General features: G+C 35.1%; 1 protein-coding gene across 1 annotated transcript; it reads left to right on the top strand.

The window, feature by feature from the left end:
• Positions 1–747: 747 nt before the first annotated feature.
• LOC134854119 (uncharacterized) lies at positions 748–13,256 on the top strand. Its single transcript, XM_063870238.1, has 5 exons — positions 748–1,652; positions 3,790–3,982; positions 6,481–6,638; positions 7,047–7,242; positions 12,935–13,256. The coding sequence occupies exons 1-5, from the start codon at positions 1,112–1,114 to the stop codon at positions 13,128–13,130; spliced, it is 1,284 nt and encodes a 427-aa protein (XP_063726308.1). The 5' UTR covers positions 748–1,111; the 3' UTR covers positions 13,131–13,256.
• The last annotated feature ends 4,511 nt before the right edge of the window (positions 13,257–17,767 follow it).

The following is a 17,767-nucleotide window of genomic DNA, read 5'->3' as shown; positions in this document are numbered from 1 at the left end:
CAAGTTGGATTTCCAATTACTTAAAACAAAAATCTGGATATTTCACCTGTCTCTTAAAGTCTCTCACCTGTTGGAAATAATTTTTGGTTTCAAAATCCATTTAAAAAAATTTTTTTTTCAATTTTTTCAATTAAAGCGCAAACCGATTTAATTTTCGGCGTTCAATTAATTCAAATAGTTAAAAATTAACCAATTTGCATTCTTGTTAATCAGTTCAAGTGAATGAGACAGGTAGATTGAGACCAATATAAAGTATTTTTGATCAAAACAGTCACTACAAAAACTACAAAACAGTACTAAGACACTTTATATTCAAACTAAATAACTTGTAAGAAAAAAAAACTATGTTTGGTGATTTTTTTTTAATTTTGAAAAAAGATTTGTTTTCAATTTGACTGGCAAGAAGAAAAAAAGGCTTTTCCAAATGCTTAAATTATATTGAAGTTCAATCTACTTTGACCGATAAGGAAAATGCGCATACAACTCAGAAAAACCACAGCTTTTTAATGCGGAGAAGATGATTGCTGTTTTTGGTACAAGTTTGTGTAAATTATCAACACATTGAGATTGTGTTGCTTAATAGAAACGAGATCTTCCGCCCCTTTTGTGACGCAAATGGCTGATTCTTAATAAATTGATCAAATTCCTCAAGATACAATTAGATGATCAACAGGTTGGAAAAGACAAACAATATTACCATCAGTGTCTAAAATTGCATCAATTTTGGAGGAATAAATCTAATTTCGTCTCTTTTCTTAACTAAACATACCATTTTATCCATAATATCTACACGTTTGGAATTATTAATATTAAATTTTTTTAGCGTGAATTTATTTCACACTTTTTTGTCCATCCGTGCTAATCAATTTTGTCTCCCATAACCTCTATTAGTTATCCCCTTTGTTCAGGGTCCGCAAAAGTCCCGCTTTACTTGGGAGGTTATAAATTCAGAGAAAAAATTACCAAGATTGTTACCAAAAATTAACTTATTGTTAAAATAGATGAAAACCAGGGTAAATATAGGCGCAAGTACAGAAATTTTGTCCAAAATTTAGCTAACAAGTACATATCTTGATTAGAGGGCATCAAAAAACCCATTTAGAAGCTGTAAATGGAAGCCTGCCTCTGCTTGTTTGCGGGAATCTGCATTTTCACCAGATTTTGTAAGCAACTTTTGCATACGAATTCAAATAGACCCAGTTATGGGCCAAAATTTGTTAGTTTATTTATAATTGCAACAATTCTTGTTCCAAATTTTATCTTACAATGCGAATCTTTTCCTCGCGAGGACTTAAAAAGTCGAGATATTGAAGTCAATGTAACGACTTTCGAAGGCAGATTGGCAAATCGAGAATTATTTCAACTTTCGATGTCGGCAAAGTATGAAGAACTGTTCATGCCGAATTACATCAAGAATTTTTTTTCTCAGTACGAAGCGCTTAAAATCGAACGACTGAAACAGCGCAGTGAATCTTCCGCCGGTTTGAGCAAACGAGAGTTTGGACTTATTCAAGCCAACCCCATGCAACAACTGCAGGACGAAAACAGAGAGAAAGATTTTGGTGTGCAGGATAATTTGGGAGGAGCTAGGGACGAAACTTCAAACAGTCCAGAAATGATCGCGGATTTTGGAGTCGGAAACCAAAATGAAGGTAATACCCTAAACGAACAAGGATAATTAAAATTTTGAAGTCTTTTTTAACGATGGATAACATTGTCAACCATTGGTCCTTGAAATTGTCGTTTTCACCTACTATAAAACTGAGACTTACCTAGCTAAGCTCTGAAAAAGATTCAGCTTGTGTAATGAGCCACCTAGACTTGTGGTTTTCTGAGTCAGTGAATCTCCCTCGCTATTTAAGTTGCAATTTCCGCTTGTTTTCTCCGCACTTGTAAAATTTAAACTCTTCTCGTAAAAATGCTTTTTAATGAGCCAAAGAAACGCTACTAGGTTGTCTTCGCGTGTAAAGCTGCTTTTGCCCAAAAAAATTGTATCTTTAAAGATCTTGCAAAAAATGGTTATCTTTAAAGGAGGTTATCTTGCAAGATCTTGCAAGATAACCTCCCTTGATCGACTAGGGTATACAGTGTGTAATGAAAAATCAATTAATGAAAAATCAAGAAATACCAACAAAAATAAGAATGCGACTAGCAAAAATAGTTCGCCTAAAAAGTATGTTAGCAAAACAAACACAAAAAAATCATTTAACTATTTTTTCTAAAAAAATTTCAGATATTTTGGATTTTTTTTTGAACAGTTCATTTATTTTACAGACCATCATCTTAGTCTCCTAACAAAAATGTCATCGGCGGAGATCCAATTTCTAAGGCATTCTCTTTTCACTCAAAATCGATTGAAAAGCAAAAGTATTTGAGTCGTTTTTCTCTAATTAAGAATTTTGTTTTTTTTTCACCACGACTCGAGTTACTACTAAAAGTTTGATAGTAATTCACTGTACTCGACCTACTCTGAAAGTTAGTCGAGATACCTGGATCTGTGTAAAAAAAACACCACACTCCGAAATGCATTTAGTTGTTTGAACCGCTTCTGAAAATTTTATGCAAAACTCCAAATTGACATCAAAAAAACTTCAGGAGTAATCTGTGAATTAGATACTGAAATTGGTGTGCCAGTAAAAAAAAGATCTTTAAACGTCACAATAAAATTTTTTCCAGTAAAGCGTGATTGAAAATGAAACTAAATCGGAGTTTTCATAGATCGTTCTTTTTAAACTTTCCCGCCTCTATTTTTTTTAAATTTTGTTTTTCAAAATTTTCACAGCTCTAGAAACAGTTTAACTTCATAGCAGTTCAAAAGGATGGGCAAACAGGACAGAAGACAAACTCTCAACGCTCGCATATCTGGAATTCACAAAATTAACCAAAGGGTTTAAAAGTAGTTAAATGAAAACCCGTTTTTGTTTAATGTGAGTTTTCATTATGAACATTCAGCGTTTCATTATAAAACAAGCAAGGGCCGTACAGAGGTACTGCAGTTGGCTAGATAGAGAAAAATTGAAGCTTCGATACATGTATACGTTTTTATGCTTTTCTGAAAATTTAAAAATAGCAAATTGGTGATTGCGAGAAGGTTCACTGATTTCAAAAAATTAGCTCTTGTTCAATGATAAACCTGTGCTAATTCAGAATTCGGATATTCAACGCTGATTAATAAAAGCTTAGTATATATCTTTTAGGGATATTTGAGTTCCGTTACAATATATGGGACCCGATCGATGAAGTTTTCTTAGATGTTCTGATGAAACCTATTTGAAAAACTTTCTAAAAAACTATAAATGCTTTTTTTTGCGCTGCAAGCAATTTTTTGCAAAAAGAGTCCAAAAGTATATTTTTAGCCACACATTTGAAGAAAAAATACCTTTTTTGGCGCGCTCTTATTTAAATTTCGCATATATTAGCAGCGCTGACATTAATATGAAAAAATTTGGGGTCAATCTTGCCAAATGTTAATCCTTTAGATGTTGAGGAGGTTGAACTCTTGAGGTCTTATCTTAATTTTACTCATGATGTCAAGCAGTTGCGGGTTTCGCATGGGGGCGGGGGAGACAGACCCCCCTCTCAGCATTTTTGGCTGATGGACCCTAAAATTTTTCTAAAGGCGCCTTTAGCGCCAATATATACTAATTTTGAGGGGGAAGAGTGTGGGCTAAACTTTGCAAAAGGGTCTAAAACGCTTTTCTCGGCCGGTTTTTTCAAAAATGCGATAAAATCAACCCCCCCTCTCGAGAAAATCTTAGATCTGACCCTGATGTTAAAAATCTTTTCCAGTGGGTGAACAAGGAAGAGTCGTGGGAAGACAGGAGGGGGCTGAAGACATGAGCGGAAGCAGAGAGGGGGAGGCGGGGCCGTGTGGGGGAGAGAAACCGATGGAACACTACGAGTGGTGTGAGAAGGACCTCAACAAGGCCAAGGACATGTTTACACATGCCACACAGATCACATGTCCAACTAAGAACCCGCGGTAAACAAGACGGCTCGTATCAGGGCGAAGCCCTCAATGTTCCGACTTCCTTTAAAGGTCTATGGATCAGTATTAACATAAAAATTAAATGCGATAAATAAAAATGATTTTTTTTTAATATGAGATTTTTTATGAAATTCAATCGCCCACACGGCATATAAAACTCAAAGTGATAAAATTCGCTCCTAGTAATGAATCAATTATGGCAAATAGGCTTTCTTCAACCAATTCGGAACGATTTCTGAGACGGATTAAATCTCTGCTAACGCGTTAATAGCGCGAAATATATTCTTTAAGCCCCCATAACTGTAATAACTGTACGAAAAATAATCACAGGTGAAATATCTTTTCAAATTTAAGCTCAAGACAACAATACTTTTCGAATGATATAAAAAAATTCCGTCAAAAAATGGATCGTTAAAAAGTCGAAGTTTGTCTGAAGAAAAAAAACCCACCCGAGCACAAATATTCCGTTTCTTTCGTATCGAAAGTCGGAACAATAACACTTAAATAAGACATTAATATTCCCGCAATATGATACACGCAACATGATTTCCGCTTTAAACTGGTTCGAAATCCGAAAAATTATATAACTTTTTTAAACAGTGACAAAACAGTTTTGAAAACTATTTTGAAATACAATTTGCGTAATATGCGTAAACCAGTTGAATTTGTGTATGTTTGTTACTCTCATACAAAGCGCAATCAGACGCCTAGCCGCCAGTCAACTCAGAAAAAGTCAAATATAGACAAATTCAAAACATCTGAGCTCTTGCTGGACACACAAAAAGGAAACATTCAATAAATCTTAAGTAATTTAGCATAAGTTGTTAGTTGTAAGATAAACTCATTTTTTTTCAGACCTGATGAACGTAACCCCGGTCATTCTTTTCACTTCTTTTTTCCGATCGCTACTTGGAATACTCACTTTGTTCACATTCAATTTGCTCACTCTGACCAATTTGGCCGTGTCTAAGTCAAAATTGATATTTCCACTCTAACTGGGCTGATGTGTTCAACTCGGTCGAACGATGCCCAATTTTTGTTGCAAATTAAGACGGTCGAACAATACTATAGTCGAATGAAGTCGAACCATGGGTCGAACAGGGTCGAATCATGAGTCGTACAGGGTCGAATCACGAGTCGAACTGGGTCGAATTATGAGTCAAACAAGGTCGAATCATGGGTCGAACAGGGTCAAATATCATGGGTCGAACATGGTCAAATCATGGGTCGAACAGCGTTAAATCATTAGTCAAACAGGGTAAATCATGAATCGCATTGGTTCGAATGATGAGAAAATTGCAAACCCCCAGAACTTTACAAAAAATAATTGAAAGTAAATATCTTTTTAAATTTGAACTCACGCAATCGGTATCTTCAATGGTGTATGAAACCTTTTTATATTGAAAACTATTATCTCGGCGAAAATTGACTGAATAACAAAACGACGCCGAGCATAAATACTCCGTTTTTTTTCGAAGGTCGGAACAATAAGGACGTAAAATCGATAGTTAATCAATAAATCAATAAAAATGATTTGGTGAAAAAAAATTGAACCAAAAAAGGGCAAAATCAAAAGACATAGCTGGTTTATAATAACTGGACAAAACGAACAAATTTTGAAAATTCAACGCGTTTTTCTCAAATTAGGTTAAGATTAGAAAAAAAATTGAGGGGAACAAAAATTGCTTAAAGTTTCGCCAAATTTAATATGGTGCAATTTTTTTTCCAAAATTCTCAACCAAAACGTTACCACAAAAATGGGTCGTTTTGGTTTTTCTCCAAAAACTTGCGCAAATTGTTGAAAAATTATTTTTTCAGCAAATACTTTGGGTTTAATTTTGTAAAAATCACATTTCTTGCCTACCAAGCAAAAATATTTTCCCTTATACAGGTTTTTGGAGACTTAACCTTTGTAGAACTTTGTTGGGCTGTTCAACAGGTTTCTTGTGATATAATTTTTTATCTGTTAACAGGGTATTAGCGTATTTCTTGGTTAATTAGAAAAACCAAAATAACCAATTTAAGCAATTTTTGTACTCTCCATTTTTTTTCCGATCTTAATCTAATTTGAGAAAAACGCTTTTGCAATTTCAAAATTTATTCGTTTTGTCCGGTTAATTTAAATCAGCACTGTATAATTAGTGACAAAAAGTTGAACAGACGGAAATACTTAAAAAGAGCAATTTTTGCATGCAAGATCGAACGTTTAGGTGACCTTGAGTCATAATTTCTGTCTGAAAAGTTAGCTTTTCCAGGCAGAAGTTTTCTGAAATAGGTCATTTGCTCTTTTTAACAAATTCAGTCTGTTCCGACCTTTTGCAACTTTCTACATGTATACTATTCATAAGACAAAATCAACTGTTCACTGACTCATCAAAGTTATGTGAGAATAAAACTTTAGAATTACCAATAACAAGATTTAAAAAAATTGCACTCCGTTATAAGATAAGAAGAGCAAAACAACACTAAATTTAATTTTGTTTATTTTTTAGGGAAAACCGGCTTTTGGAGCTGGAAGGCAAGCAAGTGAACTTCTGTGTGACTCCCTTCATCTTCAACCCGGACGGACTGAGCAACTACAACGAGTACTACGCCTGCAAACCAGCAACCACGGAGGAAATAGGCCGCTTTCTGGGCCCAGCATTTGTGGGTAGGGATAATTTTTTTTCTTACAACAAAACGCTACTACCCTCTTTTGGTCATCCAAGCTAATCACCTGTTCAATTTTTTCTTTATATAAAGAACTCATGATTTATTATTTTTATTACGTATACTCTTTCTTCAGCCCTTTTTTCCTTAAACTTTCTGTTTTTGAGATAAACTGCCGTGATGTTTTCGAAAGAAAATTATCAAAACCGACTTTTTTTCCAAATCTTTTCAGCGCGGTATCTTTCGACTTTGTGATCGACTTAAATTTGGTCCCTGACAGCGCGGATTTTTATCAGCCAAACAGCACCTTCTCGAGTTTTGATGTCTCTTTAACGTTTCCCCTTTGCAAAAGGGGCAGACTCGATATTAGGAACCATAGGTGGTTAAAGATATCTAAATTTTGTCGCAGGAGGTAGCTGGTGTCCCCTGGAGGTGGACGAGAAAGGGGTGTTCAACCCGGACGTGCACTCCTTCGAGAAGTGTGACCCCCAATACTGTGAAGGGATAGAGAGGGTGTGTCTGTCTGTCAACATGCGACTGTGTCATTTCCCCTACAAGTCTTACAAGTTGTCAGGGGCAAATGAATTGGACATTATGCCCCACTAGTGAGTAAACAGAAAAAAAACAACATGAAAACAACACCCCCCCCCCAACCGATTTTTTTGGAGTGGGGGGAGGAGAAAGAGGGAAGAGGTGTTTTTGCTTTATTACTGGTCATTTATTTGTTTGGATATTTACCATCACTTATCATTTTTTTAATTAGATAGTTCTTTTGGTCGACATGAAGAGAGATCTTTAACATGGGCCGAGAAAAGTATGAGCATATCTTACTTATTAATACAAATAAAAGAAAACACCAATGCTCCTATCAGGGTGATGCCTTGAAATTTTTGACTGCCCTTTACTGATGTAATTTTTGCTATCAAAAACGCCAATATTGACTTCCGAGCTGGATTTAGCCGTCACAACTACCGTGCGCTTAAATAAAAAACTGCCTTTTTCTCGTGCAAAAATTATCCACAATTGACCAAACTTGATGGTTTTAACAAAAACATACGAAAATCAAAACCTACAAAAATTGTTTAACAAAAGCGGGCATTTGTTTGGAGCAAACTTGTTTTGATTTTTTATCTTCTGCGCCAACTGGCCGCACAGCAACGAAACTTATTTTGAAACAAAAAAACTTGTCTTCTTGCGTTGCGTAAAGCGCAAACATTTCATAGCATGCTTTTTTAAAATCTACAATAAGGCCAAAACAATAAGGCTCAAACAATGAAATCTAATTTACAAAACTGAAAAGGTTTATTTTCTATCTAATTAGCATAGAAATTCTGAAACACATTTGCCATACTCTTGTCTAGTGAAAATAAGCAAGTTTCACTGGTTTAATTAGTTTTTCGGCTGGTGTAAAGATTTCAAATATACGTTAATTGTAGTAAGATTCAAACTTAAAATAGGATTACTTTGCTTCGCCCATGCTAAAAATAATATCTTCAAAAATAAAACCTATTAATGATTTGTTGTTTGATAATTTGAAGCTTTTTCTGTTAATTTTTTCACTCAATTGCTTGAAAGATTTATTAGATTACAACCAACTTATTGAAACAGTGTGCAAACATCAGATGTGCCAAACATCCTAAAAACAGTTTTCCTCGGGCAAACATTCGGCATTTTTTCGCTGAAAAGATCTGGTATTGGCAGAATGTTATAACGCATTGCGAGCTTGTCAACAGAGGGTAAGAATCTACGTGAAAAGTAGAGCCAATTATGGCCACAAAGCGTTGAAGCTCGCTTAGCGCGCCCACAAACAGGCGACCATAATTCGAGATTCGACTAAATTGGAATCGACTAATTAAACGATGTCTTGTGTTTGAAGATCTAACGTCATATTATAATTTAATTAATATATTAGTTCGGATGTTTGACATATCGGATACTTTCCCGAGACTCAAGGTTTTTGTTCTAAGTCAACCAGCCGATGGGTCTTCAAGCCAAACAATTTCAAGTTGAATTTCAAACTTTCCAGGCACTTAACAACACTTTATTTTGATCTTCTATCTATCTTCAGCGAAATTTCGAAAACCAAATAAGTTTCGCCCCAAAAAAGAGGTGTCAGTGAAAATACAGTCATCAAAACTGTGGTGTGTTTATTCCATCAACCAATTTTGGAAATGCATAATTTATATACTAAAAACATTTTTAAGACATCCAAAAAGATCAAATTTCTGAAAAAAGGCAATTTAGATTATAGACAATCAACAAAATTGAGTAAATAACCTAAATGTTTCTCAAACTATTCAAACTCTTGAGAGGGTGAAACTTTTTTTAGGTCGACCGAAATGATTTTTCGAGCTATCCCTGTGCACAATTTAGTCCCTAGTTTGGTCCAATTTTCTGCGCCGCAAGCAAATTTTTGCAAAAACAATCTCCAAAAAAGGCGTTTTTAGGCACTTTTTGGAAAATTTTGACCAAAAAATTGCGTTTTTTCGGCGCGCGCTCCCCCCTCAAAATTAGTATATATTGGCGCCGAAGGCGCCCTTTGAAAAATCTTAGGGTCGGTCGGCAAAAATGGATTTCTTAAAAAGTACCAAAGGGGGGATGCTTTGGGTCGCCAGGGGGTCGAATCCCCGAAGGGGGCAAAGTGTTCGGCGCCCGTCCGCCCCCTAAATCCGCCCCTGATTAGACACATTCTGCTCTTTAACGATCTTAAAAACCTTTTGCCTTATAAAATTGTTTAAAAAGCCAACAACTTATATAAAAAGTTTGGACTTTTTATTGTGAAAAATATCTATTTTTACACAACCAGAGCGCTTTGCGATATTACGAGGCTACTTGTTTTTCAATCATAGCACGCAAAACTTAGTGTAAACTTAGTGTAATGGCATTTGTGCTACAGGAAGCCTTGAGAGTTTTTTTCTGGTCTCTGACGCTCTAATAGTTAACACAGTTGATGAAATTTTAATTCATCAATTGAACCGGAATTTTTTTTGTTTCATACTGCATTGTATTGAAAAACTTATTTTGGAAAATTTTCAACTCAATTAATTTCCCAAAATTTTTGAAAAGAATAATTTATGCACCTTTTTTTTAAAACTTGCAATTTATTATCTGTTTAATTAGTGTGTTTGCCTTCAGTTTATATTTGGCGGATCTTTGCTGCATAGCATTGGAAATTTATTAACACCTGTAGCTGCTTTCTTGAAGATTGTTGTAAGCAAAATTTTAAGTGCCCGTGATGAAAACTCGAAGACGTGAGATTTTAAACCGCAATTGCGGAGGGTTTAAGCCGACTCGTAGCAAAACTTTATTATGTGAGTCTATATTTTTAACTTTTTTCTATAATTTAAGAGCTGCGTTTTCTCCTTTCCCAATTGTGTTTGCAAAGTGCAGCTTGAATTCTGCGTGAACAATTTTAATTTTAATCCGATATGCTATGTAAAGTACAAGTGACATACTTTTTGCATGAAAATGAGTATATTGTTGCAAATCAATGTGGAACGGTGGAATCAGTGGCTTAAATTTGGCATTTGTATTTTAAGTTATAGCGGTCAAGATCATCCCAATTATAATCACTCAATTTTTTTAGATCGAATGTTCGCAGAACGAATGTAATTATGATTTTGAAAGTTTCAGAGTAATGTCATTCAGTTGGTCTAAAATACTCCGAAAAAAATGTAGAATTAAAAAATTAAAACTTTTCTGGAAAAACCACCTGTCTGGAAAAACATTTTAGATTTTCCTTCAAAAATTGGAGCAAATAAAAATTTTATTACTTACTTTTTATAAAAATATTTAAATATTTATTAATTTAAAAATTTGAAGTTTGAGAACCAATTTTATTTGCGTAATACTCAACTAATTTTCTTTTTGCATAAAACAATGAGTTTTTTTCTAGCGGACACTAAAATATCTATTTATGCAAACTTTCAGACATTCCATTTTGGTTAAATTCTGATTAACAGCCGATCCGTTAAGTTTTGTGTAGTTTTAGAGGTAAGACATGAAAATCAGTAAAATCTAGTTACTCTGGTAAAATTCGAATCAAATTTTGTAATCACTTTATTCCAATTTCCAAATTTCATTCTTGTTTTTTAGGGTAGTATAATTCATCACGTTTTTGTACATACAATCCGATCTAAACTGGCATAGCTCAAAATATTATTCCAGGTGGTTTGAAACTCTAGCACAAAAAGAATTGTTTATTGTTCATTGAGAATAAGGAGGAACTTTGTATTCGTGGGTGTTACTGAAACGACATAAAAAATTTCCAAAAAAATTCTCAGTGTCGAATTAAACCGGTTTGAAATCTTTGATAGCCTCTTGGTTCGCAGTTGTAAAAAACGTTTCCAATTTTTTAAATTGTTTTAGATGTTAATACTTTTTCAAAAATTGAGTGTGTTGGTTTTATAATAACCGCTTAGTGTAAGATTGGTTGAGACATCCGTTTGTCGATCACATTCATCACTGTTTAACTATCTTCTGTTAACTGTAGGCGCTTTCACTGGTTTCAATGACTGTTTTGTGCGCTTACAGACTCAAGTTACTTTTGCTTTTGTTTCTGTTTACAAGACAATAATTGCATATAGTTGTGAAAATCAATTGGACCCTTCGTTTTTCCACTTTTAACAAAAATGAGTGAAAATTTGTAGTTTTAGTATTGTACGTATTTCGTAAAATCTGATAGTTGGATTTCAAACTATTGCTTGCAGGTCCTCGAAAATGGATTTTGGAGGCTATGAGAATAATTGAAATGATGAACCGAATCAAATGTTTTTTTTAGATCTATAAGTATGCTCTGCGTGACTAGTTGTACTGGGATGACTTTTCAGTTTATAGTTCATTCTATCCATTAGCGATAGAAATGCGTCAATTGTTTCTCGTGTTTGCCGGATATCGAACTGCCTTTGTGTGAGAAAGTCAATTTTTTGACCAGAATGGGTCACGCGGTTGTCGATTGAAATATTTCCCAATTTTTTGGCTAAAGTCTACCGGGTGTTATTTTGGCTCTTTTTCCTTTCACTTCGCACGACCATCAGTTTAATGGTGTAAGGACGAGGGTTCACAATGATAAATTTTCAACCAAATATATTTGCCCTGGCCTAAATAGTCAATTAATTTCATAACAATCGGATGGTGCAAACAAAAAATTTAGTTGTTAAAATTCTCAGGTGAGAAGAAAATTTTTTTTTGTCAATTTTTTGAATTGGGGCAATTTTTTTCAAGCAATTGGAAAAACAAGCAATTGCGAAAAAATGTTTTCGAAGCAATCATCAAATTTTGTTTCAAAGGGATAAACTAATAATTTTTTCACGGATTTCAGATAAAAATTTTTATTGATGCAGTGGCGGATGGGGGGGGGGGGGGGGGGGAGGTTTTGGATGACGGTTTTTTAAAAAAGTTGTGAAAATTTCGTCGAACTTTTTTTAGGTCGATCAAACTGAGTTTCTTGATCATTATAGAAACCCTATTTGGACATATATGTTTGCGCTGCATGCAAATTTTTGAAGCCTTTTTTGGGCAGTTTTCGAAAACGTCGACTAGAAAACCGTTTTTTTTTGCGCCCTCCCCTTTCAGAATTAGTATATATTGGCGCCTAAGGCGCCTCAATAAAAACATTAGGGTCGGTCGGCCAAAAAGGAATTTCCTAAAAAAACCAAAGGGCGTCGATGTTCTTATTATTTGAGATGATGTTTTTTAAAGAACATTGATTTAGACTGCTCTATGAAAGTGATTGGCATTGAACTGGTATTGTTTTTGGATAAAACACTCCCGACAGTAGCAAAAAATGGTTCAAATCTTTCAGCATGTCAAGAGCAGTTTTTTTCAGGCAGAATTGAGGTCCCACCCAGCGGCGGTTCTAGGATTTTCTCGAGTGGAGGGCGGATTTTCAAAAAATTTTTGAATATTTTTTTTAGGTCAAGCAAATTGATTTTCCGAGCTCTTCCGAAACATTAAAAATACTCTGTTCTAGTACAAATTTCTGCGCCGCAGACAAAATTTTGAAAAAACAGGTCAAAAAGGCGTTTTGGGCACTTTTTGGAAAACGTCGACTAAAAATTGCGGTTTTTGGCGCGCACTCTCATGTCAGATTTACTATATTTTGGCACCAAAGGCGCCTTTAAAAAATTTTTTTTTGGGTCACTCAGCCAAAAAATGATATCTCAAATAGTACAAAAGGGGACCCTTTTTGGGTCGGCAGGGGTCGAATCCGGATCCGCCCCCTCCCTAAATCCGCCCCTGGTACCACCACTCTTTTAATTAATTAGGTCCGTACTAATATTTTGCTATTTATAACAGTGCGTGTTCTGACGACAACCACCCTGGCAAATTCACATGTCCAGTGGCAGTGTCATGTCAGATAGATGATGTCTACTGCACCCCCGAGGAGGACTATTTCGACGAGGAGTGCATGTTGGGGGGTGGGGGCTGTGAGGCCATGGAGCTGGAAGACGAAAGGGAGAGGGGGGAGTTGGAGAGAGAATTGAACGAGTGAACAATTAATTAATTAATAAGGAAACTAATTTGGGTCTTTTTACTTGAAGACATGTTTTCCGCCCAAAATAACTTCATAACTAAAAAGACCCACTAATTTTATTGCATTAAAAAAATTTTCAAAAACACTTAATCAAAAAAGTGGCATTGACCCAATCAACCAAAAAATATTGACTGAAAAATTTGCAGGAGTTAAAAAAGCCAGAAATTCAGCAAAATACAATTTTTCACACGACATTTGCGAAGCGAATATATCATATTATGAAAAGAAATGTTTGCCCTTTAAGGAATTTAATTTTTTGAACTTTCACTGAGCTTTTCCAAATCAAGCTCAAACCTTAAAAAAAATATAACACATCAGTCATAACAAGGGTAGATTTAGGGGGGGGGGGGGCGGACACCTCCGGGATTCAACCCCCTCGCCAACCAAAGGGTCCCCCTTAGGTATTAATTTATGACATCCCTTTTAGGCTGAATAACCCTAAAAATTTCAATAAAGAAGCCTTCTGCACCAATATATACTAATTTTGAAGGGGAGCGCGCAGAAAGTGACCAAAAACGGCATGTTTGACCTGTTTTTTTTTCAAAATTTGCCTGCTTCGCAAAATTTTTGGACAAAATAGGGTCTTTATAATGTTCTTGGAGCGCTCGGAAAATAAATTTTCAATTTTGTCCATCTAAAAAGAGGTCGAAAAAATTTTCGAAATTTTTTTGAAAATACCCCCTCCCCCCTCAAGAAATTCCTAGATCCGCTCCTGAATCAAGAAGTTTCTCGTAGTGAAAGAAAAATTTTTTTTTCTTCTAAATTTTAGTTAAAAAAATTAGTTTGATTTTCAAATGACGGATTTATGTTCATCCATATTTGGAAAGTGCAGTATAAATGATAGCGTGGAATCAGAGCTGATTTAAGCAGGGTTGAGCACTTTGAAAACCGCATCCCCTTGTTTTAAATTACAACATCCACTTTTAATTGAAGGTTTTCTGAAAGCATTTTTGGCTCCAGTTTAAACTATCAAAATTGAGGGGTCATAGCCTGCCAATGAAGCGTTATTTTTGGTCAAATTCAATAAAAAAAATGGTTTTTAAAAGAGTCCAAAAATCAAAATGACCTGCGTAAAAACGTCCTGAAAAGTCCTGAAGGTCCTTAAAATTTTTGTAAAGTCCAGAAATTTTTATACCCGGCTCTGGTTGGAATGAATGAATCTTTGCATCCTCAATCCTCAATTAAATCTCTGTGCAGATAATATCTTGCTTGTTGTGCAGCATAAATTGTAAAATTTTGCTTTGTGAAGAATTTTAAACTGATTGGGTTCTTGATGATCCAATTTTTCTGTTCGCAAAATTAATTTTCAGGTGTATTTTGAAAAATTTTGCCGAATGAAGTATATAGTAATCTAATTTATTTTTGATAGAATTGTAGATAACTAGAGTTTTATTGGCTGTGGTATGAAATATAACCTTGGTTTATCTTTCGTTATATTTTGCTTAGAGAAACAGATCCATGTTATAATTCCAACTTTTGATAGGGAAAACATTTTGCTCGGGGTGATTTTTTGGTCATTCAGTTTTCGGCAATGGAAATAATAGTTTTTAACAAACAATTTGTTTTAAGCCATTTAACCTCTAATCATCTTTTGCAAAGTTTTGGGCATTTGAAAATTGCCAACTTGGCCATGCTCTGGGCTAAATTATGCGGGCTTTGAAGAGTTTAATCATTATGCTTGAAACGTAACGCGAACAAATGTTTTTGTTGCAAACTATCCTGCTCAGCAAAACTGTTTGTATTGAGGCTAGCTAAGCTAATCGGTCGTATTAAATTTGTTGCTTGAATTTTCACATTTGATTTCTATTTTTGTCAAAAATTGATAGTTCAACATGCTCTTTTCCCAAAAACTAAACGATATGGATTAAGGGGCAAACAGAACATTCAGGGCTTTGCTTTGATATACCAGCAGTCTTGTTCAAATCAAGGAGGTAAAATTTGTGCAAAGAGTTATTTTATAAATTTGCATTTTGGGCTACTTAGTTTAGTTTTTGCATGCTTTGTATAAAAAGATTGCTCATATCAAGGCGAAGCTTTGAATGTTCTTACTACCTTGTAACGTCTATAAAGCAGTGTTTCTATTCAGAAAATGATGATTTTTTTTTTTCAAAAAAATTGAATCTTTTGAGTTTTTTAAATCATCTTACTACTCGCCATATAAAGTACAATTTGAAGGATTTCGCTCCTAGTAACATAGAAATTAAGACAATTATCCTGTATTTTGGGACGATTTTTGAGAAGTAATAAATCTACGCTTACGCTTTAATAGCGCGAAATTTATCATACTGGCAATCTTTAAACCCTCAAAACAAAAACTGATCACAGTAGTTGTAAAGTCGTTTGAAATTTTAGCTCAGGACAATTCCTTTCAAATTTCCTAATTAAATAGTCGAGTTTTGTCTGCAGAAAAAAAAAGACACCCCGAGCACAAACTTTCCGTCAATTTCTTCGAAAGTCGGATGAACAAGCGGCAAAAGGATAATGGCTACAAAAGGGAAAAAAATTGCGAAAAAAAAACAGTTCCTGAAAGAGGCTGAAAATCAATATGACCAATGTAAAAATGTCCTGAAAAGTCCTGGAAGTCCTTGAAGTTTTTTGAAAGTCCTGAATTTTTTTATATCCGGCTCTGGTTGGAATGAATGAATCTTCGCATCATCAAATGAATATCTGTGCAAATAACATCTTGCTTGTTTTGCAGCATAAATGGTAAATTTTTGCATTGAGATAAGTTAAACTGATAGGGTTTTTATTGATCCAGTTTTCCTGATCTCAGTTAAAATACTTTTTAAATCTGAGCGCAGGACAACAAAATTTCCATCTGAAAAATTATAAATTCCGCCAAAAGTTCCTAGTTAAAATTTCCAGTTTTGTCTGGAGAAATAAATAACCCAAACACAAATATTCCGTCACTATCTTCGAAAGTCGGAACAACAAGCGGCAAATGGATAATGGCGTACCGAAATTTAGAACACAAAAATTAGCCAATCAAAAAAACTGCAAAACACTCAGGTGAAGTTTGCGCAGAGATCAAATGCGGTAAAATCTTGTCGAGACACGGTTGACGCGAAAGTGAGGCATGGCAAGTCATCATTTTAGAACAATTTTATCAAAGTTTTTAAAATTAGCACAATTGCCAATCAAAAAATCACGCAAGTTTGCATCTTTCAAAACTAAACATTGGCAATTTGGTCGTATTTTTTGGCGTTTAAAAAAAATATATTTTTTCTGTATCGCTTGTATATTGGCCCAATTTTTTGTCTCTTGGATTGAACTAGTCAGATCGAATCTCTAGCAAATACCTTTTCAAAATTAGTTACCAAACATAGAGGCATGGAATCCAGGAGTTTAAAATCAACATTACGCGCAAAATGACACAAAGGCTCAGATCAAGTAATCGGGCTGACTCGTTTCGCCCGCTTGCCAGTTCCGAATCAGAAAATGTATATGAAAAGATTTTGGTGGTTATCGAAAAGCGCCCATCCTACGCCACAAGAAGGTAGTTTTGATTTAAATTTTATTTACTTTGATTCTGTACAAACTTTTCAAAAAATAAAAGCTCTTTCATGATTTTGGCTGTTTGATCCCTTTCTATAATTTGATCTCTCTATCAGGGGCGGATCAAGGATTTTCTTGAGGGAGGGGCGGATTTTCAGGGGCGGATTTGGTCGCCCTTTTTTTTAGGTCGACCAAATTGGTTTTCCGAGCTCTCCCAGAGCACTAAAAGGCCCTGTTTTGGCCAAACTTTCTGCGCCGCTTGCGTTTTTTTTTGGCGCGCGCTCCCCCTTAAGTATCTTTTTGGCGCGCGCTCCCCCCTTACGATAATTACATATTGGCGCCACAGGTGCCTTTGGAAAAATTTTAGGGTCCGTCAGCCAAAAATGGATATATGAAAATAATTCAAAGGGGGACCCTTTGGGTCGGCTGGGGATAGAATCCCTGAGGGGGGAGAGAGAAAAAGCGTCCGCCCCCCCTAAATCTGGCCCTGCTCTCTATCATTCGAGTTGCCACCCAGTTAAGGCGGCTGAGAAACAATTCCAAATTGATTGAAATTAGACCATAATCATCTAATAATTGTCCTATTAACGCTTACTAGAAGATAATAAAATAGTATAGGGGTAGAATTATGAATGGTAAATGGAAACAGAGTCAGATTATCAAGGTATTTGATTTTTTTGAACGTTGGTGAACCGCTCTTTCAACGAAATTTTCGGTCTGAACCAAAAAAATTATAAGATTGTCAATAACAAGAACTAAAAATAAATTAAATTTTCCCAAGAGATTGGAAGAATTAATGAATAACAAGAACCAAAATTAAGTTAATTTTCCCAGGAGATTGAAAGAATTAATAAATAACAAGAACCAAAATTAACTTAATTTTCCCTAGAGATTGGAAGAATTAATAAGAAGATTAACATTAAAAGAACTTTTTCTTCAATTCTTAACGAGCGCAGTTATTTACAAAATCTTGGAGATTCAAACAGGGGCGGATATAGGGGGGTGATATAGGGGAGGGGGGAGGGCGGGAGGGCGGGTCCCTTTGTACTATTTTGAGATATCCATTTTTGGTGACGGACCCTAAAAATTTTCTAAAGGCG

Source organism: Symsagittifera roscoffensis, chromosome 9 (assembly GCF_963678635.1).
Source record: "Symsagittifera roscoffensis chromosome 9, txSymRosc1.1, whole genome shotgun sequence".
Taxonomy (NCBI): domain Eukaryota; kingdom Metazoa; phylum Xenacoelomorpha; order Acoela; family Convolutidae; genus Symsagittifera; species Symsagittifera roscoffensis.
Note: the sequence above shows the minus strand (reverse complement) of the source record. Positions and strands in the feature narration are given on the sequence as shown.

Bases quoted from the DNA above. Each gene is read 5' to 3' on its own strand.
- LOC134854119 (XM_063870238.1), top strand. From the start codon at position 1,112: ATGGAAGCCTGCCTCTGCTTGTTTGCGGGAATCTGCATTTTCACCAGA. The intron at 3,983-6,480 runs GTAAACAAGACG...TTTATTTTTTAG, and splicing joins TGTCCAACTAAGAACCCGCG to GGAAAACCGGCTTTTGGAGC. The intron at 7,243-12,934 runs GTGAGTAAACAG...TATTTATAACAG, and splicing joins TTGGACATTATGCCCCACTA to TGCGTGTTCTGACGACAACC.